The following is a 24,042-nucleotide window of genomic DNA, read 5'->3' as shown; positions in this document are numbered from 1 at the left end:
CTAATGATAAAGGTCACGGAAACCACTAGGGAGCCATTTATCTACTCTCATTGCCCATATTGCACCATCTCACAAGGTCTGCAATTGGTAAAGGGGGGAACTGGGTGAAAGGGTTCAGATAGATTATGCCAATCCATCACCACAACTGGAAAACAACTCACACTAGTGGATGGCTTGTTTCACCTCCCTGAACGAAGGCATCATACATATTCCTCTCCTATCCTGGCTTCCTGGATCTTCCATTATTCTTTTGCCAAAAAAAAAAAAACCTTGACATCTTATGTTTAAGAGTTCTATTTGTCTTTTACTTAACTAGATTCTGGAAGACTACCCACATGATTTCACTAGATATTTAACTTATTTTGTTTTGACTTCATTTTGCCTTATATCTTCTCATCACCAAACAGACAGGACTATCCAAAGAAACAGGGATTAGATACGGTTTGAATTCCTAAGAGATTCAGATTCAGGGTCTACTCCCAACTTCAACTTTTTAGCCAAACCATTATGGAGAAATTGGTAATTTCGTTCCCCTCAGCTGCACTAAGTGACGTACATAAAGCTACTAAAATTTGGAACAGGACTCCACGGTCTCAGCATCATTCTTGAGTGCCAGAAAAGCAGCTTCTCTCCTTCCTCCCGCTTCTATGCTTGTATTAGACAAATAGCAGGATCAAGAAGTAATTTCTAACAGCACTTGCCATTTTCCCTTTGGAATAGCTCAGCAGCATAGATGGTATGAGGACAGCAAGGAACCCTGGGCCAGAGTTTCTGCTCGGAAAAAAAGAGACTGTCAAAGTTAAAGCGACCGAAGATTCTTTACCTGAAATGTAGCACTTTTTCTATTGTATTAGCAAATAGCTTAAGGACTCGTAGCAGTGATAAAAAATGAATATATATAACTTCTTGGGTGTGTATAAATATTTTATTTCTAAATGTTATGAATAAGGAAAATTGCAAAAAAGGTGACACATCCAAGATCTGAGAATATTGTTGTCAGCATGAAGGGCTGTGGGATCTTAAGCAACTAACTATATATACTTCCATGCCTTTTCCCTACATTTGAAAATAAAAAAGGAAAAGAAAAGACAGGCATCATGACATGGTGTTTTGTTATCCCTGTATCTGTTCAGAATCTACAGGAGATAAGATAAATAAAAGGAAATTATAGACAGTAGAATCACGAATATTGTAAGCACTTCTGCAACTCGCTCTGCATGTGCATTGTTTTAATTTCAAATGTTTTAGTACTTATCCAATGCAATGTGTATTAAATATTGAACAGATTTTTAAAAGGCTTTCATGTACTAAAAAAAAAATATTATTGGGCTTTGGAAATAGTATTCACTGAGTAAAATGCACAGTGTTTCTTTTGCCCAAAGCATTTGAAGCCATGAAGGGAAAAGGGAGCCTCCCAGGAGCAGTGATGAGCACATTTCTAGGGTCAATAAGCTAGAAGGGGCCTTTTTGCAAAAATTTTCTTAGAGCCATCAATTTAAATCCATCTGGAGCACAACCAGAGGCACTCACAACTAGAATATACAACTACATACTGGGGGGCTTTGGGGAGAAGAAGAAAAAAATAAAAATAAAAATAAAAATAAATAAATCCATCTGGGGAAGCAATGAGTAATCCTGTGATGAAACCCTGGCTCTACAACACACCAATGTAATGCCCCACGTGGGGTCCGTCTTTACAGTATGTTTACCCTATAGTTAATATGTCCCATGCCCAATATTGTTCAAGGCTAAATATGAATAAATACTTATTGTTTCATATGAGAATATGCAGGTAGGGATATCTATCTATATCTATCTATCCACCTATACAGACAGATATACAGATGACATGAATACAGATATGGATGTAGATGTACATATATCCCAGGTTAAAAATATAGATAAGTTCAAGGTGGGGCTAAGTAAATTCGTGAAGACTAGTTTCACCAGTAGGATCCTGTCCTACCTACCAACATGCATATTAGGTTGGAAGGCCCAGGGTTATTTACTAGGGAATCTCATTGATGGCAGCTACCCTTTAGGGTCAACAAGCTGTGTCAGAGAGAATTATTCCCGCAATCCTGGGACCAGACAGAAGTAGAAAATATCTGCTGCTGCTCCCCACCACGTGGCTCAGGAGTCTTCCCTTTGACTCTGCAGGCTTACCTGCAAGCTCTACCAGATGGGCCCCCTCTCTTGTCTGAGCCCCACCAGAACCAGAACCTCCAACGCCGGCCCAGGCACACCTTCAACCGCTGCCAACAACTCCAACTGCACTTCAACCTTTTCCACTAAATACACATTCATCTACATCGAATCATCTTATTTCCCCAAATCCAACAATCTTTTCAGACTTTACTGGTTCTATAATGCATACAGCTTGCTTGCAATGGTACAAAATTTGTGAACTTAAAATATTTTTACTAAAGAAAAAAAGAGAATGACAGGTAAAATTATACAAATTATTCAAAGTAAATATTTTAAGACCCCCCCCCACCCCCAGCCTCACCCCTGTCCATTCCCAGTCCCCAGGGGGAAACGGCATAAACTTTAGTGTCTCTCCTTTCTTACACTTGGGCTTTTTTTCTGCTTTTAGCAAAAATCAGATGACGTTGTATATGTTGGTTTACAACATGCTTTTTTCACTTAAAACCTATTCAGGTCAGTTTATTTAGATTTACCTCATTTTTGTATGATTCCATTGTAGAGACATACCATAGTTTCTTTAGCCATTACCTTACTTATAGTTATTCTGGTTTTTTAATACTGTGCCTCACAAACAGGCTGCAGTAAATATCTTTGCAGGTATGATTTTTGCTATCATTTCTTTCCAAGGCAAATTTTTAGAAATGAGATTCCTGGATCATAGAGTATCCCCTGTGAGCAGTTTTTAATAAATGCTGTCAAATCATTGGGATCAATTTTATATTTCCCTTTTCCTTTATACCGACCTTCTCCTTTGCAGACTCCAACTCAAAGTCTATGCAAACCCTTTGGAATATCAACCTGCTGTTTAATCTTGACCTGGCATCTCTCGACTACACTTTTCAGATACCCTTTAGAGCTTCACATGCTTAGACACTGACTTCAGTTTCCTAACTGGCTTTTGTATATCTTGTCTCTTATTCCACCCATTACAGCCATGTCACTCTTCTCAAAAACTGCCTTATGCTTGTCACATCTCCGTAATCTTCCGTGAGTCCCCAGTGACTAAAAAATGAACCTTACTCATGCATTCGAGAGCCTTCACAATCAGGCTTCAATCTTTCTCATTTTATCCTTATTTCTCCTATTTAAAAATTAGAGAAAGAGTGAGGAGGGGGAGAGATCTACTGTGAACCACTTTCACATGTCTTAAAAATATTTTAATCCTCACATCCATTTCAGAAGAGGGGAAAGTAATAGATAGGGGAGGCAATTTACTCTCTACCACAAAGCTGTCACATCTAGAGTTGTGGTTTGAAATTTAGTATATCTGACAGCAAAATGCATGTTCTTACTATCACACCATACTTAAATTCAACTCAATAAATATTTATTCAACATCCATGCAAAACACTTTATTATGTGTTATAGAGGATTAGAAATTTTAAAAGAATGGCACATAATTGACATTTAATCATGGTGCCTGCCTCCCTGGCAGCACGCTTTGTGCTATGTGACCTTGCCCCATCAATAGATGGTTGAAACAAATGCAGGCACCTGTTCCGGTTATCCACTGCTACTTAAGAAGCCACTCCAAAACTTAATCACTTAAAACAATGACAACATTTATGTTCCTCACAAGTATGTAGTTTAGGTAAGGTTCAGAGGGGACGTCTTGTCTCTGCTCCCCTCATCATCAGCTAGGGTGGCTTAAAGGCCAGGACTGGGAATCATCTGAAATCTTGCTCACTCACTAGTCTGGAAGTTGGTGCTGACTGTCAGCTGGGTCCTCAGTGGGGGCTTCACCTGGGTTCCAAGCAAAAGCATTCTCGAAGGGCCAGGCAGACGCTGATTTGCCTGTTAGGATTTAGCCTTTGAAAGTATCCTTTCCACTGCAGATACAGGCCCACCCAGAAGCAAGGGGAAGACATGTAGACCCCAGCTCATGAGGGAGGGCTGTCAATGTCCATCTGAAAAAGAAGAAGTGAGATGGTGTGGCCATCCTTAGAATACAATCTGCCACCTATAGATGTGCCAGTGAGCTGTCATAGGGAGACAATCCAGGACAATCAAATGCCTTTTCAACTCAGTATAATTTAAGAACAATTTAGAGAATTAAAAACCTGCTGGGGATCAATCTGGAAGGACACAATGGAGAAATGGAGGAAGGCACAATGAAGCGTGTATTCCCTGAAGTTCTGGGGCCATAGAAACTAGGAGTAAGAACCCAAGTCCCATTCACTTTTATATATATCCTCAACAGAGCACAGTACTAAACGCACGGTAGGTGCTCCTGTATGTCCTGTGAAGAAATACACGAATGCCTGGAAAGAGGGAAGAAAAGGAGGGGGAATTCTGGAGGGGGAAAGATAGATTCTATTAGAAATACCTTGAGTCTAAGGTTCCAGTGATAGCTCTTGATTGAGACGTCTAACAAGCAGTTAGTGAGGTGTGTCTGTGGCTCAGAAGAGAGAGCAGGAGTTAGGGAAGTGGTTTAGGAAGCCATGGACGAGGTGAAGCTTTGGCTGGATGGAACTGCCAAGGAGGAGCTTGGAGAGGAAAACCAAGGACTAAAGCTCAAACAAAACAGTGAGTGGTTAATCCTACAGGCTCTGAGTCTGAACACCTGGATTTAATGTCCAATATACCTGCTTCACCACTTACTGTGTGTTTTCTTAGGTTTATCTATTTAATCTCTCTGTTCCTCAGTATCCTGTTATAACATTGTTATAATAATAAAAACTACTCATAGGGTTGCAGATTAAATGGCATAATACCTGCAAAGTACTTAGAGCCTGGCACATAGTAACCAATCAGTGCATGCTAATTATCATAACTACTGTCAGTTTTTTTAACATCTAAAGTTTAGGAATGGGCAGAGGAAAAGCCAGAGGATAATATTGGACGTGAAGGCCTTATGAAATCTTGTCTAACAGTCCTGATGAATAGCTGCGGGGGCATTCATTACTGAGTAGCCAACATGAAAGAGTTGCTGACTCTGTTAATAAAGACAGGCTGTCATGGTGAGTCATATTTTCTACACCAATATTTCTACAAAGTCTGCGCTTTTAGGTGTGCCATGGTAATATGTGCTGTGTCAAAAAAAGTATGTTCTATACTCAAATAAATTTGGGAAATGCTGGATTCAACAAAATTAGACAAACATTTCCTTAAATGCATATGCTAATATGAGCCACAGCTTGCTAAGAAGGAGATAGAGAGAGCATCATTTCCCAAACACTTTTAAACTTTTAGGGATCTTTCTGCTAAACCAATGTGTAGAACACAACTTCTCAATGCTAGTCAAGAAAGAATCTCTTGGAAAACTTCTTAAAAATGTGTGTTACTGGATCCACTTCCACAGATTCTGCTTAGAAAGCCTGGAGTGGGGTTAAGGAACCTGTAGTTTTAAAAAGCTCCCTGGTGTTACCTTGCCTCCAGGCAACAGGAAAGAGCAATTGAGCCCTCCCATAATCTCTGTTTCTCTCCAAACTGTTCTAAGAAAAATGGCTCCTGCAAAGAAAGGCAGCAAAAAAAGGGGGGAAGGGGAGTGGTATTCTACCACCAAGGAGATGACTAGCAAATGGCATGTCAATATTCATAAACGCTTCCATTGAGTCAACTTCAAGAAGCATGGACCCCAAGCACTAAGGAAATCTGGAAGTTTCTGTAAAAAAGAAAAGAAAAACAACAACGGAACTCTCAATATGATTACAGTCATGTGTTGCTTAATGACAGCGATATGTTCTGAGAAATTCGTCATTAGGTAATTTTGTCAACATGTGAGCATCATAGAATGTACTTTCCCAAACCTAGATGGTATAGCCTACTATACACTGAGACGACATAGTGCTGATCTTATGGGACCGCCATTGTATACACTTCTGTTGTTGACCAAAACGTTATTATGCAGCACATGACTGTATTTACACTGGCTCAAGGAAGCTATCTGGGCTAAAGGTATAAGGACTATCCAATAACGTATCCGGGTAGGTTATCCAGAAAACATAATGAAGACAAAGATTCATCAAACAAGCCCAGCCTGTCGGCTACCTAAGTACCTATCATGCTTTCAGAAACCTTCAGTCACTGTCGATGAAAGCTAATAATTTGATTACCACAAAAAATATAATTAGGGAAAAGTAGTTGTAGGCTTTATATCTAAAGAAATTTAAACTATCGCCCCATGGAGTTAGTGGTAATCTGACAGATTTCCAAGAATTCCCAACAGAATTTTGAGGCAGAGTTAGATTAGAATTTTTTTAACTTAGGTAATTCTAGGTAGAACGTGTATCTAAACCGATGGGGATGGTTATGTTCTCTGCGTGCCTGTTTAAAATTTAATCTAAGAACAGGCTCCTTAACTGAGATTTACTTGGAGACCAACCAGACCTGAGAATATGCTGATCTAAGAGATATACCATTAAATCTAACCGAAGAGAGATTGTCTTAGAACCATTTTGGGAAGGAGGCAAATTTTTCTTGTGAACATTCTATCTAGGAAGAATTCATCAAAGAGTAACAGTTTAACATTTTTCTATTTTTACAGTCTGCTTTAAAATTTTGATGGTAAAAATAAAAGATAAAAGCATGACATCACTTCCAGGCTTCTCTCTACATACTGGAGCAATTATTCCTTTTATATGTCTGGCAGGACGGGTTTGGGTTGCCAGTCAATCTCTGCCTTTTCCCTCCCCCTGGCGCAGAGGGGGCTGGAGGGAGGGTAAATTAGTCTAGGAGAGGCCACCCAGGCTGCGCTCTTCCAGACTGAAAAAAGACTAAAGAGAGTGACAACTGAATGCAACACATGATCCTAGATCAGATCCTATAAAGGAGATTACTGGGACAATTGGTTAAACTTGAGTGGAGTTTGTGAGTTCAATGTCAGTAAGCGTCAGTGCTAATTTCCTGATTTTGATCCTTATCTTGCGGTTATCTGGAGAATGTCCTTGCTTGATGGGTTACACGCTAAACTATTCAGGAGTGATGGGCCCCATGTTGAAAACTTACTCCCAAATGTTTCCAGAAAAAATGTGCTTTGTGCTATCCTTGCAGTTTTTCTGAAGTTTGAAATTATTTTTTAGTTAGCATTATCTTTAGCACTGAAAAAAGAATACATTTATTTTATTGTTTGTGTTAGTGTATCGTTGATTTTCTCAGGTTCCCTAAGTAAACTATCAGATCACCTGAAAATAGTTCTACTTCTTCTTTTCCAATTCCTATGCCTCTTAACTGTTTTGTCATTTTAAATGGTACTGGCTGATCCCTCTAGAACAATGTTCAACAGTAGCAGAGAATGAGCATTCCTGACTCTTTCCTAACCTTAGTAGAAATGCATCTAGTGTTTCCCCATTAAGCACAATGCTGGCTTTAGGAAATATGCATCCATTCCTGTTACCTTGAGTGTCTTTTTTAGAAGCTTTTGTCAAAAGTTTTTTTTTTGGCATCTGGGGAATAATCATATGATTATTACTTTTACATCTACTAATATGGTCTTCATATTAACCGATTTTCTAATAATCATCCTTGCATTCCAGAAATAAATCTCACTTGGTCATGATCTGTTTTCTTAACATGGGGTTGGGTTCTGTTTTCTAACATTTGACCTAGTATTTTTGCATTTCTATTGGATGATTGCTTGTAAAGATATTTATTTACACATTAGAATCATGTTCCTCCACACTTTTTAGGAGAACACCCACCATGAAAGGGGACATAGTAATAACAGAAAGGACGTGGGAGGCCGTGTAATGGAGACATGGAGAGATTCGACTTCAGAGTCACTTAGACCTTGGGAAGGTTGCTGGCTCGCTCCCCTTACTGGCTGGGTGACCTTGGAGAAGTTATTCCCCTCTTCTACCTCCTGTATTCTCGTCTGTCAGGTAGGAGAACCTACCACAATAGGTTGTACGAGGATTAAATGATAAGAAGTCTGCAAAGACTTCAATACGATGTCTGACACAATGTAAGCCCACACAAACTTTAGAACATTGTATTATAAAGAAGCATGTTTCTTTTGCTGCTTCTCATATTATTAAAAAAGTAGTGTTAGGATATATGTGAACAGATACCATAGTTTCCTCAGGAGGCACTTGGTGTCTCAGTTTAAATGGTCCCCAGCATTTTGCTATGATTACTGAGCACAGAGGAGATTGAACAGACCAGTTTAGTGAACCAGGTTTGTATTTTGTCTCTTCTTTTACAGTTACTCCCTTGTAGGAGAGCGGTTTGAATGTAAACAGTGAGCTCTTAAGGAGTGCCAAGTGGGGGCAAGAGGAGGGACTGGGAAGGAAAGATCCAATTTCTTGACCCTCTACTACCTGCCAGGAACTCATTTAGGAATGTCTGCAGTTAAGAGGTGAGGAAAGCTGGAAGGTAACATCAAGATCTCAAAACCTGAGTGAACCGTCTGGATAGCGGGGTGGGTAGAGCATTTCTCTTTATCGAAGAGCTGAGATCAGCGTTTGTTCTTTTCTTCTCGCCCATAATCTCTTCAAACAGAGGAGAATGGAGTAGATGCACTCTCTCTGGGTTGGGCTCTTGGCTACTTCACCTCTTAGTCAGTGTTCTGAACATCAGGAAATCACTCTGTATAGTCAGTGGTCGTGCTTCTAGGACTCCTGAGCATGGAGGAGGTAAGGAGAGGGCTCACTTACTCACGCATTTGTTCTCCAACTTTTTATGATGGATGCATGTATGCTACAGCTCTTTATTAAGACCACAGAAAGGAAAGCTCCATCTACCACTCTGAGACTGTTAGACACAGAATGTTGTGGGAGTGCCAGGGGGAAAAGAGATTGGCTTAAAGACGTTGGTATTTCTGCTGAGCCCAGAAAGTTGGAGCTAAATAAAAAACCAGGTATTGAGAAACAGGTTCCGGACTGACACAGAGTAGGTCTGCATTTTGTCTCTTTCTTGCTGTTGGTCTTGGACAAGCTCCTTATGTTTTCTGAGCTTTAATTGTATCACCTGTAAAAAGAGGAAAAATTACCTCATATATATGGGTTTGTGGTAAAGATTAAAGGAAACAATGTATGTAAACACTTAGCACAATGCTGGGCATGAGAATCCTCAAGGATACTGGCTATTATTGTTATTATCTGGTCCTCAGCAGTCTTCTTCAGTTCTTGCCTCTGTCAGTACTCCTTTCCTCAGAACTCAAGTTTCTTTTTATAAAGTACCTGTGATATAATTCCCATACTATACAATTCATTCATTTAAAGTATAGAATTCAATGGTTTTTAATATATTCAGAGTTGTCCACAATCTAATTTTAGAGCATTTTCATCAACCCCAAAAAGGAACCCTATACCCATTAGCAGTCACTTGTCTCTCCTCCACCATTCCTCTAGAACTAGCTCGAGGCAACCGCCAATCTACTTTCTGTCTCTATAGATGTGCTGATTCTGGAGATTTCATGTAAATAGAGTCATATTATAATATGTGATGTTTCGTGACTGACTTCTTTCATTTAGCATAATGTTTTCAAGGTTCCTCTACGTTGGAGCATGTGTCAGTACTTCATTCCTTTTTATGGCCAAATAACATTACATTGTACAGAGATACCACATTTTATTTATGCATTCACCTGTTGAAGGGTATCTGAGTCGTGTCCACTTTTTGGCTATTATGAATAATGATAACATAAACATTTGTATTCAAGTTATGCGTGAATGTATGTTTTCATTTCTTTCGGGTATATACCTATGAGTAGAATTGCTGGGTCTTATGGAAGCTCTATTTTTAGCCTTTTGAGGAACTGCCAAATTGTTCTCTAAAGTGGCGTTTTACATTCCCACAGCACACTTTGAGTGTCCTTTCCCACACTTGTTATTATCTGTCTTTTTGATTATAGCCATCCCAGCAGGTATGAGGTGGTATTACACTGCGGTATCACTGCGCTTTTCCCTAATGATTAACGATGTGCAGCACCTTTTCATGTGCTTACTGGCCATTTGTATATCTTCAGAGAAACATCTATTTAGACCCTGTGGGCATTTTGTGTTTTTATAGTGTATATAAAATTCTATACCTTTTTATATTACAGATACAAGTCCCTTATTGGATACTTTCTTGATGGTATTATTTGTAGCATGAAAGTTTTTCAAGTGTCTTTTTATTGTGACTTATGGAAGTCTACATTTCAGCATTTATAGACTACAAATTGTTCAGGCTGGTAACCTTTCAATGGAAGAGTTGGCCTTGTACTTCATTGACAAAAGTGTGGCCCTCAATATGTAAAAATCCCCTACTCTTAACCCTTCCTGCCACATAGCTACATGGGCATCTATCCTCATCTCCTTTCTTCCATCCATTCTTTTGAAATGAGGAGCACTTCTTCTATTCAAGGCCAACCCTCCAACTGGGCTCTTGATCTCATTCTCTCTCCTCTCTCAGGCCCTTACTCCATCACTTAATCCTCTTCTCTCCCAGATCTTTACCATTTTCCTCTCCATCTTGCCTCAGCTTATGAACCAGCTTAGCTCCTCCCTCCCATTTTGAGGAAAAGCAAAATTTCTCATGATCTGCATCCTCCAAATATACAACTCTAGCTTTGATCTCTATCCTGCACTTGACTTGGATGCTCTATAGATATATTCCAACTCAATATGTCCAAAAGTGAATTCCCCTCCTCACTCCACATCTCCTCTACTTCTCGTATTTCCATTGTTAGATAAATGGCATCGTGATCCACCACCTACCCAAATCACACCAGTCTCTCCCCTACACCCACCTCCCAGTACCAATAAATCATCTTGGCCTGATGATGATATATATATACACATATATATATATACACATACCAGTCTGAACCTTGTTATCTTAAACAAATGCCCTAGTTTAGCTTCTTAGCATCTCTCCCCTGAAATATTGTATAGGCCTCTAACTGGTCTTTCTGCCTCCAGTTCTACCACCATTAAAATCCATCCTTCTAAACATATCAAGAGCAATTTAAACAAAACTGGTGAGTTTTTCAGCATTTGGATAGGAGATGAGGGTTTTTATCTTATGCAGTAACATATGTTACTGGTATGTGAATTTGGTAAGTCTCTTATTCTTTCTGAGCCTCAGGCTTCTCATCTGTAAAATGGGAATGATAATACTTAGTCTTAGAGTCATTATGAAAATCAAATGAGAAATATTTGGTAGAGAAGGTACACAACAAATGGGAGCCCTTATCTGATAGCATTCAGCATGTCTCCTGGGGCACCCCGAGTCTGCAGTGAAAACCAGATATATGAGAGCCGTGGGAGGCCTGACTTAACGTCAGGAGGGGGAGCTCTTAAGAACGAGGACATTGGTTTCCTTTTCTATAATATGAGATTTTGTAAAAGTTGAAAGAAATAATAAAGGCAAAATGCCTAATAGGATGGCTGGTAAATGATAAGCATGACACGAAAAATAGAAAATAAGAAACAAGAAACCACAAGCAGAAACAACTATGCCAAGAAACTGATTTTTCTTTCCGCCTAAGTATTGCCCATTGCTTGTTTGCTGGCCTCTGTTTTTCAAAAATCTGTAGATGTTCTTATCCAAAAGTGTGCTTTTGTTGATGGTAATTGATGGTGCTGATTTTTAAGTTTCATCATGCTAACAGACAGTTAACAGTGGGATTACAGGATGATCAAGGATGTCTGTGTTTCAAACTCAACAGCAGTTAATGTTGCCCAGATGTTAGCTCTATTGATCTTTGGTTTTCAGAGGTCACCTCAGCTTTCAACTTCTCAATCATGGAACATCTCTTTTCTTGCTGATTACAGGCTGGGAACCATCGCAGTTTCTCCTCTGAGATTCAGCAGAGGATCCTGATGGAGGAGGATAATACCCAGAGGGAGGAGCCCCAGGAGGAGGCAGTTGGCGACGTGCAACATTTCGGTGAGAACTCTCTCGGTAAGAACTTCATTTGCAGAAATTTTCAGTAAAGGTTTCCGAGTACCTACTCTCCACCACACATACTGGGAATGACTTGGCGTTTTCCAGCATAAACCCAAGAGTCCAGCAATCCTTGCCTGGAGCTTTGGTCATGTGCTTACTTACATTGAAGACATGTTCAGGTTTTGTTTAGACCAGACACTAGGTGACAGGCAGGCCAAAACAGCTGGCGTGGAGAGGTCTTTTCTAGTGATTCATCAGTTATTCAAAAATCAAAGCCTACACAAAAAGAGGTAGGATGGGCCACATAGAGAAAGGCATCAAGTTTATAGTCTCTCTAAAAGAGTCTCTCTAGAAGAACAGCCAATCTTGGGACAAGACTCTAACCCAACTATTCCATTCACAGGGCTTGTGGTGCTGGGTAAATCTTTGTAATGTGTTCCCTGGCATTCAAAACAGAATAAATGGACTCATAAAGTGTATATTTTCCTCCTTATTTTTTATTGCACCTCAGATGAACAAATAACCAGAGGCAGGAAAATGGGTGCTCAGGGATATGCTGGGAACCAGGTGTCAGTTAACCTCGTCAGTGTTTCTCTGCGATAGGCTGATCCTCTCCGCACTGCAAAGTCCTCTTCTATTACAGAAGGGTGATGTCAAACTAGATTTAATTTTTTATTTACTCATTGCTCTACGTTCTAGACACAGGAGTTAAAATAGAAATCCCCTGTATTAGTCAAGATTCTCCAAAGAAACAGAATCAATAGGAAGTATATATATAATAAATCTCCATCTCTCTTTCTCTCTCTCTCTCTCTCCCCCTCTCTCTCTGTCTCTCTCTCTTTGCATATATATTTATTTTAAAGAATTATCTCACATGGTTTTTGGGACTGGCAAGTCTGAAATCTGTAGGTCAGACCCACAGGTTGGAAGTTGAGGCAACAGTTGATGCTGTACTCTTGAATCCAGATTCCAAGGGACAACAGGCTGGAAATTCAAGCAGGGTTTCTATGTTGCAGTCTCGAGGAGAATTCCTTCTTTGGGAAGCCTCAGTCTTTGCTCTTAAGGGCTCTACTATTGGATGAGGCCCACTCACATTATGGAGAGTAATTTGCTTTACTCAAAGTCCACTGATTTAAATGTTAAACATATCTAAGAAAATATCTTCCCAGCAACATCTACACTGGTGTTTGACTAAACAACTGGGAGCCACAGCCTAGCTAAGTTGACACAAAATTAACCATCATAGCCCTCTTACCTTAGGGATTTTATGTCTAGACCAGACACGGAAAATAAAACAGAAAATTTGCTATCCAATAATATGAAGTCCTTTGGCACCTGACCAAGACCGGGAACGGAGCTGGGAAAAGCTTTCTGGAGAGTGTGATTCCTGAATTGACTGTTGCTGATTTTGAGGGAAGAGGTGAATGAACATGACACATGGGAATGACTGCAAGTAGTTTATCAGGATTGAAATTCCATTCCTTGCAGGGAGAAGAGGGGCGAAATGGTAAGCTACTAAGTGGGAAAATAACCTGGAGTTTATTTGTTTAATGCTAAACTGAGGATTCTGGATTTACTTTGTCCTGAAGTCCTGGAGGAGTCACTGAAGAATTCTTAAGCATTGCAATGATGAGATTAGATTCTCAGTATTCAAGACCAATACATGTAATTATTCAGCAAATATTTCATAGTGTCTGTCAGGCATGAAGTACTGTGGACGACATTGGGGATATAATGGTGAACAACAGAGAAGGATCTCAACCTCACAAAGCTTAGAATTTAGTAGGACGATAAGGAAAAAAAGACAAAATAATTATACATTTTAATTAGTGCTATTGAGCACGGAGGCTTGATTCACAAGCTTATAATTCCAATGTCTGCCTACTCCTGTCTCAACCAGCCATCACCTCCCTGCATTAAGTGCAAGCTTCGAATACTGAGCAATCATCCAGGAACTGCCCTAAACCCCATCCCTTCCTCTGGCCAAGTACACAGCACTCGGATTTGATACTTCCTGACTCTCTCTCCAAAGTGTGGATCTTAGCTTCCCCTCCAGGCTCTTCCATCTTCCATTGCTGTGGGTGAGCCTTGCCTGCCACACACCCTACGTCCCTCCAGCCCTGGGCCCAAGGCAACTTCATCTCCCCTGACCCCTGGGCCTATTCCTGGTCCTCTCTCGGAGTGAGTTAAGAATACCTGACAACTGAAGGCAAAGAGGATGGAGAGAAGAGTACTATTGACAGATGTGTAAGAGGTAACAATGGTATGGTTGGCAATAGATTGATAATAGGTTTAAGAAAGTATGAGAGACTGAAGAAATTTTCCAAATTGGGGGGTTGGACAACTGAATATAGGGGATGACTTTTATTTAATTACAGACTATAACAAAAAAGGAGGGTTGACAGGTACACATAGGGAAAGAGATAATGATTTGGACATGTCTACTGAGCCCTCTAAAGGTGTACAGTATGGAATCATCATCTTCCTCCATGTGCACCCCTCAACCCTCTTTTTTTTTTTCCTCTGGTACTAAAGATGGCAGCAGTTGGAATGGAAAATAAGAGATTGATATTTCCAGTAGGATCAAAGCATTCAACTATTTGCAAAGTCACAGGGAATTTAACACAAAATGCTAATAGCCCATGAGAGAAAACTTTCTTTCGAAGACTAATTACCAATAAATTATTCATTGGGGTAATGTTGCTCTCCACCCATATGGATCCTTCAAAATTGCCTGTGTAAGGAATTTTCCACCTGGATAGTCACTTTGATTAACTTCTGGAACCAGAAAGGATGAGGGGCAAAACCAGCTTGTGCAACAGGAAAACAACAAACCACATCAGGGCTTGTCTTGATTTCATTGCCTATCAATGCTCACAGACTAGAAGATTGAAAACTACTTGACTGATTTCCCCCCACCCCCACTCCAGCTGTTGGGGGTCCTCAGACCTTATCTGGGTTTTTTGGAGAGGAACCAGAGGTAGAGCCACAGACAACTCTGCCAGCAAGCGTGGGATGGGGAGGAAATGCACCCTTTAAACATACCCGTATTTGCCTTCTTGACAGCAAATCCATGCCAATATCTGTAACTTTCCTCTTGCATTGTTGGGTTGATAAACTTTTTATAAAGCTAACTTTAATATCATTATTAAAGGTGTTCATGTTAAAGCTCTGGAGATTCTTATGTCAATCTTATAAATAGAATACTAATACCTTGAGAATCAAGCTCTTGAAATGAACAATAAGAGAAGGACGTTTAAATAGAATTTCATTTTGTTCCCATTTGAGAAACACAATCAATGAATTTCAATCATCTTCTTTAGGCATATTTGTAACGCATAGAAACTCCTGGTTCTTGAGAACAGTCAGAAATTCAAATGAGTCTAAAAGAACCGTCCTAGTCATGAATATCATTGTCTGTATCTCAGAAATAAATGCTTCAAACAACCACTTAGAACTTTTGAGCACTGACACTAACTCTGTGGTCACAGCTGGGTGCTATATAATAATGTTTTTATTAGCTCTCTTAACAACTCCCTTAAAAGAAACAATGCAATTATCCCCATAAGGCCAAGCAAGTACCCCAAGCCACTAGTGACACAACTGGTTCACTGGAATACTAAGTCACCGAATTTCCAATTCAACACTTGACCCAACAGCCAAAAGGAACCTGTTTCATACTTATTTCTGTAAGAATCTTAGGATCTATGACTATGGACTCATCATAACATGAAAAAAAAGGATGGCAGCCAGGAGTGGGCAGACGGATTCAGGATCTTAACTGGGCCCTTAATGAATATTCAGCAGAACAGCCTTGACTTGGACTGATAGCTTTGTTTAAGATATTAGGAAGCAGAACCAGTACCACTTTATTGGGGTCTTTAAATTCTGTGGCTGGAGCTCATCTTCTCTTTCATCCTGGCTCTATATAATCAGTTTCTACTTCCTACACAGCCGCTGTCTCTTCCTGTATTTGTCAGGCAAGGAGGAGCCAGTGCAAGTTTAGAGCAAGGAAATGACATAATTAAAATGGTATTAGATATGAAATCTAAAATTCAAAACCCCATTCTCCCCTCCCCCGCAATCTGGCCCCAACTCCCTCTGTCTCATTTCCCCCACTCCCTCCACATACTGTGGGCTCAGGCAGGCTGCATTCGTTCCCACTTCTCTCACTCACCTTGGCTTTACTGCCCTCCTGCTTTGTTCACACTATCGCCCCTGCCTAGAAGGCTCTTTTTTCCGATAGGAAGGTCACATATGTTGTCTTCCCTGATAGACTCATTGGGCAGAGATACCCCTTTCTCTGAACTCATTTGATCACTTTTTCACAGTGTGTTTTATATTATATTATCACATTACAGTTATATGCTAGCAGTAAACTCCTTATATAGAGAGACATAACAAACGTCTATTTTATCGCCGTCTTCCACTCATCTAGGCACATTGTGTGGAACAGAGTAGATGCTTAGCACACTTGCCTCTGTGTTTAACATTCCTCATGTTCTCAATCCTGGCCCCTGCTCTGAGTTGTCAGAAGTCTCGAGCGCAGTGAGGTCTGTATATATCTGACACATCAGTTAGGACACGTATCCCTCCCCAAAGTGGCTCCAAAGAAATTTGTATTCTATTCTGAGGGAATTTGAAATAATATTTGAAATAACTGGGAGGAAGGTGAAAGTCAGATGAAAGGAAAAATGAAGAGGAGCAACAGAGAATAGAAGCTGAATTCACTGCAATATTTTTGATAGAGTATTGTTTTTTTCTGTGATGAGCAGATAAACTACAAAGAAAACTTGTTTTAAGTCTGCCATGCAGGAAAAGTAGACCAGTTCAGGGTCTTCAAGTGATTAGAAAAGTGGGCCAGATAAACCCAGCTGGGATAGGTTAATCTAAAGGGGACACACACACACACACACACACACAGAGCATCCTTTTCCTGCCTGATTCCAGTACAAACTCACAGAAAAGACTGGAGGCAAGGCAGAAAGAGAACATTTTGATGCAGAAATTAATCAGCTGTTCCAAGTGTATTCAGATTATTCTCATAATTAGAGAACCAACCTTTTAATAGTTTTACCATAAAGCAGTAGATGGAGATAAATCTCCACTTTAATTTTGGTTGTTTTTCTGGTTTAATTTGAAGAGCTAATGTGTTATGTATACTCCATATATTTAAATATATATTTGAGAACGTAGAGTAAAATCCAAATATCCAGTAAGGTTATTGGAATAAAAATACATCAAAGACCTAAAAAGAAAAGAAGGAGTAGGAAGCAAAATCTTTATTTCCATAGCACAATAACTTAATAGTACATTTCACTTCGAGCTTCTGGTAACCAGGATACAAAGGGAAGTATTGGATTATGTAGTTTTCCTTAATAACAACTACAAATCCAGTGTGAAAATAGATGAAGGTACCTTTTCTAAGAAGTGAAAGTATGTTGAGTTTTAAGAGAGAGAAAATTTATCCTAGTACCTAAATTCTAAAAGGAGTTCATGACGAGGAACTCAACTTAGATAGGGCAGTACAAAAGAATGGTTGATGTCATTGACAAGGGTTCCACAGGAGAAAGCAAGAATGGTTGGAAGCTACTCTTTTTTTTTTTTTTTTTTTGAGGAAGACTGGCCCTGAGCTAACATCTGTGCCCATCTTCCTCTATTTTATATGTGGGACACCTACCACGGCATGGCTTGACAAGTAGTATGTAGGTCCACGCCTGGGATCCAGGCTGGCGAACCCTGGGCTGTCAAAGTGGAGCGCACGAACTTAACCACTATGCCGCTGGGCAGTCCCCTGGAAGCTACTCTTTTGATGAGGACATTATGCTAAGTGAAATAAGCCAGGTACAGAAAGTAAAAAACTGTATGATCTCACTTATATGTGGAATCTAAAAAAAGTTAATTACAAAGAAGCCGAGAGTAGAAAGATGCTTACCGGGGGCAAGGAGGTTGGGAAATGGGGAGATGTTGGTCAAAGGGTACAAAAGTACAGTTAAAGCATAAATAAGTGCCGAGATCTAATGTGACAGCATGATGGCTATGGTAAATAATACTGTATTGAATACTGGAAATTTGATAAGAGAGTAGGTCACACATACACAAAAGGTGACTACGTGAGAAGATATGTGAATTGGCTTGACTGTAGTAATCATTTCACTATGTGTATGTTCATCAAATCATCCAGTTGCACATCTTAAATATATACAATTTTTATTTAAAAAAAAAAAGAAAAGAAAAGAAACTACACTTTTGAGTGCTCCCTGTGCTATCTATCCCCAGTGCAAAGAACGGTGCCTACGTTATCACATTAATTCATAAAAATGTGAGCTGGGTGTTATCAGTCCCACTTTCCAGAATAGAATTTTGTTTCTCAGTGAAGGTAAACGATGCACTCAAATTACTCAGCTCATAAAGAGGCTGAGTCAGGCTTTAAACCTAGGTCTGCCTGACTCCAAAATCAATGATCTTGCCACTGCACTCTGCAAATAATAACTTCTCAATTCTTTACACAGGTATAATATTAAAGAGAACTTCAGTACAAACAGTTGTTCCACGAGTTGGACTGAATGGACCAAGTTAATAGCTTCAAAGATTTGTTAGGCTATCACTGCAGAGAGAAGAAGAGATGCACAGATTCCAAACATAAGAGTTAGTCAAGATCAACCAGTCTTTGTTAATGAAAGGGTACAATAGCAAAATTAATTCCAAAGGAAGTAATCCACAAATAATCCATATCACTGTGTAACACTTCACCTCCCCCACCTGGGAGGGAGAAGGATATAGAAAAGTAAGCTCAGGTACTGCGACCACTACAGATCCCGGAGAACGGAACAAGGAAGGAAGTTCTGCTGTGTAGTTCATAAGACAACCTCCCTAGTAGGGGATGGCAGAGAGAGGGAGGTGGGGCTTGGGTCTGTGATTCAATAGGGGACTTTGTTTTAAAGAACCCAGGAAATGGAAAAAATAGAAGGAAAGAGCTCATTTCTTTTCTTCTTTCTATTTTTTAAAATGTCATAACTAAAATAAAGTCTGGTAAAAATAACTATTACAATAATAATAAGTGTTAAATTTTGAGTGCCTGCTACACACGTTAAGATATTGGGGTCTGCATTTCACATTTAATGTAACCCTTGCACCTTGTCACTCTCCTGTCTCCAGGTGGCTATGGCATTATGAAAGCTGTTGAAAACCATACTAACTCATCAACGCTGAGACACTTTGCTGGGTTTAGTCACTTAAAAAAGTCACATTAAATGAATGCTCTTTGAGCCCTTTCCATTTATCAAGTCTTGGAGTATAGCTCCCACAAATATGAATCAAATGATCCTTAGCCTTCAAGGAGCTTGACTACAGTGAAAGAGACAGAGATGTCAACAGATAACAAGGCTGTGAGAGGAGGCCAATGAGGATCAATTTTTCCTGGTGATTAGGAATTATACATTATACAGAAATTTTCCCTGATATCATTCCTGCTTAGAGAAGAGGTGGAGAGAAGCATTGAAGAGCATGAACTCTAGAATCCAGCTGCCTGTGTTCAAATTCTGCCTCTATCAACCTATTAGCTGAGTGACCATTCACTTCTCTGTGCCTTACTCTTTTCACTTATAAAATGGGGGTGGTAACAGTACCTACCACACAGAGTTGTTATAAGGACTAAACTAATTAATTCTGTAATATATCTGGAAGAGTGCCTGGTACCTAAAGTAACTGTTGCTCTCAATAAATGTTAGCTGTATTTTCTTAGACATGAATATCATCACCTTAATGACGATCATTCTAGGTGTGTTGTGTTGGTGGACATACTCCTCAGACCATCTGAGGGAGAACAACTGTCTTTAAGACGTCTGTCTAGTCTAGAGTATTGCTGACGTTGTTCTGGGCAAGGAAATGTTTGCAACTGTAGTGCTTTGGGTCAAAGGCATCATTCATTCTTGAGCACCAACTACATGCCAGGAGCAATGGGGATCTATCACTGGAGAGAGCAGATAAAAATCCCTGCCCGCAGAGAACTTACATTCTGGTGAGGAGAGTGAGATAATAAACATGATGTAAAAAGTACATTTCCTAATATGGTAGACAGTGATAATTCTGTCAACAAAAAAATAAAGCAAGCTCCACTGGTATGGAGAATGCATTTTTTACTTTAAATAGAGTGGTCAGGGTAGGCCTGAGGAACGTGGTGACATCTGACCAGTGTCTGAAGGAAGTGAGGGAGCAAGCCATGTGGATACCTCGGTGGGGTAGGGTGGGGGGTGGGGAGGAATTCCAGGCTGAGAGGACAGGTAACACAAAGGCCCTGAGATGGAAGCATGCCCGTCTAGGAATCTACTCCAGGAATACTAAGGAGGCCATTGTGGCAGGAGCTGAGTGAGTGAAGCAGGAGCTAAGGCCAGAGAATGACAGATTCTGTATTGTCCTTCTGGGCCATTCTATGCACTTTGGCTTTTATTGATTGAGATGGGGACCATTCCAGGGTTTGGAGTAAAGGAGTGATACGAGCTGCCGTAATGTTTACTCTTAAACATTTACTCTCTCTGTGTCTTGTTTCTGCTGTGTTGAGAAGGGCAAAAGCAGAAACAGGGGTAATCAAAGTAAAGACATGATGGTAGATTAGCCCTGGGTGGTAATAACAATGGAGCTGGGAAGTAGTTGAATTTTGGACTTATTTTGAGAGTAGAGCTGAAAGCATTTCCTGATGGATTAGATTTGAAGTGTGAGAGAAACAGAAAAGTCAAGGATGACACCAGGGCCAGCCTGGTGGTGTAGTGGTTAGGTTCCGTGTGCTCTGCTTTGGCGGCCAGGGTTGGTGGGTTCAGATCTGTGCAGCGGACCTACACCATTCATCGCCATGCTGTGGCAGCATCCTACATATAAAAGAGAGGAAGAGTGGCACAGATGTTAGCACAGGACTAATCCTCCTCAAGGAAAAAACATTGATAATGGATGTCAGCTTAGGGCAAATCTTCCTCAGTGCAAAATAAAAAAAGGATGCCACCAAGGTTTTAAGCTTGCTGTGAGGAAGACTTCAACTGGGAAGGGTGGTTGGGAGACAGAGGGAGGAATTTCAGGGTAGATGTTAAGTGGGAGAAGCCTAGCAGACACCCCCCCCCCAGTGTGCAGCTGCCTGGAGCCTGCAGTTCAGGGGAGATGGCCAGGCCGGAGGTAAAATCTGGGAGTCATCACCACATAGAAGATATTTAGCGCCATGAGACAGGATGAGCTCTCCCAGGCAGCGAGTGTCGATACATAAGACAGATGTCCAAAGTCTCAACTCTCAGCATTCCATTGCTCAGAGGCCTGGAGAAGAGAAGGGACCAGCAAAGAAGACTGAGAAGGAGCAACCAGCAGGGTGGGAAGCAGGAAAATGTGAGAGAAGTCAAATAAAATGGTTTCCAGGAGGAGAAAGTGGTCAACCGTTAATTGCTGCTGATCGTTCAAGCGAGATGAGGACTGAGAAACCTTCCCATTTAGTAGTTTGATGTCAGTAAAAAGAGTTCCAGGGACAGGGTAGAAGCCAAAGCCTGACTGGGGCAAATGGGAGGAGAGAACTTGGTGACAGCTTTTCCTCACAACTCTCTAGAGGCGCTTTGCCGTGGCTGAGCAGAAAAAAGGGTAAGTGGCTGGAGGGGGAAGTGGATTCAAGAGGGAGTTTTTTGTTTTTAAGATGGGAAAAGTAACATGATTTTATGATGATGGACGTGATCCAATAAGTGGGGAAATTGATGATGTGGGAGAGAAGAGAGAGCTCCTGGATTGATCCCTGCATGTTTCTGTGGGGCAAAGGGCCAGGACAGGGAAAAAAAATTCCTATAAAACACCAACAGCTCATAGGTGAGCCTCTCCCAAAAATGAAAAGTCAAGACTTTTACTTGCAGAAATGAAAAGTGCATTAAAGAAGCCATTTGTTGAGTGCCTACTGAGTGCCACTCCTGGTGTCTGGAACTTTGCATATGTTATCCGGAATATCCGGAAGCTTATTAATCATCCCGCAACTACGTATAGATGGAGAAATTGGTGCCGGGAACTAAAACACTTTGCCCAAAGCCATACTGATCCTAAGTTAGTTTGCACTTCATTGTGCTTTTTCTTGCTGTTTTGAGCTCCTCGAGGGCCGATGGCCTTCATCTTTGTAACCCCGCATTGTCGCTCAAAACCTGGCAGAGGTTCCCACTCCCGCGCGCCGAGATGGTCTGCGAGCGGCCCCGGGGTCCCCTGGGTTGCCTTCCACGGAAGCACCGTTGGAGGACGTTCAAATCAACATTGTTTTCATTGGTTACAGCAACTCAGAAAAGCACTTTGGAAAATACAGAAACTTTTAAGAGAAATAACTGGAAGGAAATCAGTATATAAGTTATTTTAAAGTCCTCAGCCCTTGGCCGTTCCCCAACGATCTGGCAAAGCTGCTTTTCTGACGCATCAGGTACCTGCCCGCGGGCGAACGGTCGGGAGGAGGTGCGGTCACCTGGAGTTTCCCAGTAGAAACTTCATCGTCGGGGGAGGAAATCATCACCCCAGGATGTGTACCCTCCCACCTTTCTTCCAGCTCAGAAGACAAGCCTGCCACCAAAGTCTCTAAGGCGCGGCCGTGAACGCGGCTTTGAGAAGCTGGCGCCCAGTGATGGGGCGAACAGCCAGGCCCCTCCAGCCCCAGTAAAAGCCCCAAGCGCAAACTGCCCGCGGCTGGGTGGGTCGCCGACGGCGCTGCTCCAAGTCCCTCGGTGCCCGCCGCGGTGCTTACGAAGGGGGCCCGGGGCACGGGACCGAGCGGCGCGGAGCCCACCACCGCGGCCCGAGGGGGACGGCCCCGAGCGCCCGGGCGCACCGAGCGCGCCTTCCCTCCCGGGGCGCGCGGAGCCGGCCGCGCCGCGGCGCCAGGTGAGGAGGGGGCGGCGGCCGGTCGGGAGGAGGGGGCCGCGCCGGCTCCGCGCGTCCGGGTCACTCCCCGGGGGCGCTGCCTCCCCCGCCGCCGAGTTGGTCGCCGCCGGTTGCGCGGCCGAGCCGGGGGGGTGGGGGGGTGGGGGCGGAGAGGAGGCAGTGGCCACCGGGGCCGAGGAGGGCGCGCTGAGCGCGCGCGGCGAGTCCGAGGGGCCGGGCGGCTGCGGGGGAGCTGCGCCGGGGCCGGGCCCGGGCCGAGGGAGGGAGGGGGGAGGGAGGGCGCGGGCCGGGCCGGGGCCAGGGCCGGGCGAGAGGGCGGCGGGGCCGGCGGCGAGCGGCGGCGCGGAGGAAAGATGAGACGGTGAGTGGCGCCGGGGACGCGGAGTTGCTTTGCTGCCCTTGCAGGCTGCGGGGACAAAAGCCCGGGCTGGGGTGAGCGGAGCCCGGGCTGCGCAGCTTTGGGGGCCCCGACCCCCGGGGGATGGGTGGATCTCCGGGGGAGGGGGATCTGGGGAGGGAGTATCGGGGTACTGGAGGTGCTCTCAGAGCGATTGTGGGGGGCGGGCGGGATTGGGGGGGGGGGACCGGGGCAACTTTTGCGGAGAACTCTGGAATTCCCAAGGAGAGAGGGGTCGGCGACTTCAGGATAGAGCTGCTTTGTCGCTGTGGCGGAGAAAGGAGAAGATCCGTTGCTGGGTGGTGTGCGGCGCGGGGCTCAGAGAAGACCCCCCCGCCCCAAATATCTAGCTACTGCGGTTCTGGTTCCACTTTGTTTCAAGAGTGGGGCTCGCACGTTTGAACTGTCCAGAGACCCGGATTCCGATTTGACCTTGGATCCCCCCAGAAGTTTATGTTCTGGCGATCTCTGCACCCTTAAAGATAGCGGCTGGAGCGTTGGGGAGTGTCTTGAACCCTTGTTTCACCGCGCCCGGCACGGGGGAGGCGCTACTGAAACGGTCGCTGGTACATTTAATAACTTAGCTCTAGCAGTCATCACTTAGCAAAGCGCCGAGAACCTGGCTGACTCCCGCCACCGCCAGGAAATTAAAAGGCTGACAGGCTCTCCCTTCCAGGGTTGGGGTTTCCTGTTTGAAAGAGCTTCGGAAGCCGAACCCGCTTCCAGCGTCTACCCATCTATCTACCTTT

At 42.4% G+C, this 24,042-nt stretch overlaps 1 protein-coding gene and 1 long non-coding RNA gene across 51 annotated transcripts in view; one reads left to right on the top strand and one right to left on the bottom strand.

Moving 5' to 3' along the window:
- The window catches only part of PHLDB2 (pleckstrin homology like domain family B member 2), a 222,954-nt gene that overhangs the window by 87,621 nt on the left and 111,291 nt on the right, over positions 1–24,042 (top strand). For 32 of the 50 annotated variants that reach the window (XM_070242834.1, XM_070242823.1, XM_070242832.1 and 29 more), the window contains exon 2: positions 11,907–12,036. In XM_070242834.1, coding sequence (XP_070098935.1) covers positions 11,955–12,036 — 82 coding nt within the window. In that variant the 5' untranslated portion in view covers positions 11,907–11,954. Of the gene's footprint in view, positions 1–11,906; positions 12,037–22,595; positions 22,897–23,088; positions 23,258–24,042 lie in introns of those variants that run through there. The other 18 variants (XM_070242839.1, XM_070242837.1, XM_070242835.1 and 15 more) reach the window with 2 other exon arrangements.
- On the bottom strand, positions 8,311–22,769 carry LOC138918993 (uncharacterized). The gene is made up of 2 exons (XR_011428848.1): positions 22,446–22,769; positions 8,311–9,114 (listed from the first exon to the last, which is right to left on the bottom strand). It is a non-coding gene; the product is annotated as an uncharacterized lncRNA (long non-coding RNA).

This window comes from Equus caballus, chromosome 19 (assembly GCF_041296265.1).
Source record: "Equus caballus isolate H_3958 breed thoroughbred chromosome 19, TB-T2T, whole genome shotgun sequence".
In the NCBI taxonomy this organism is placed as follows: domain Eukaryota; kingdom Metazoa; phylum Chordata; class Mammalia; order Perissodactyla; family Equidae; genus Equus; species Equus caballus.
Note: the sequence above shows the minus strand (reverse complement) of the source record. Positions and strands in the feature narration are given on the sequence as shown.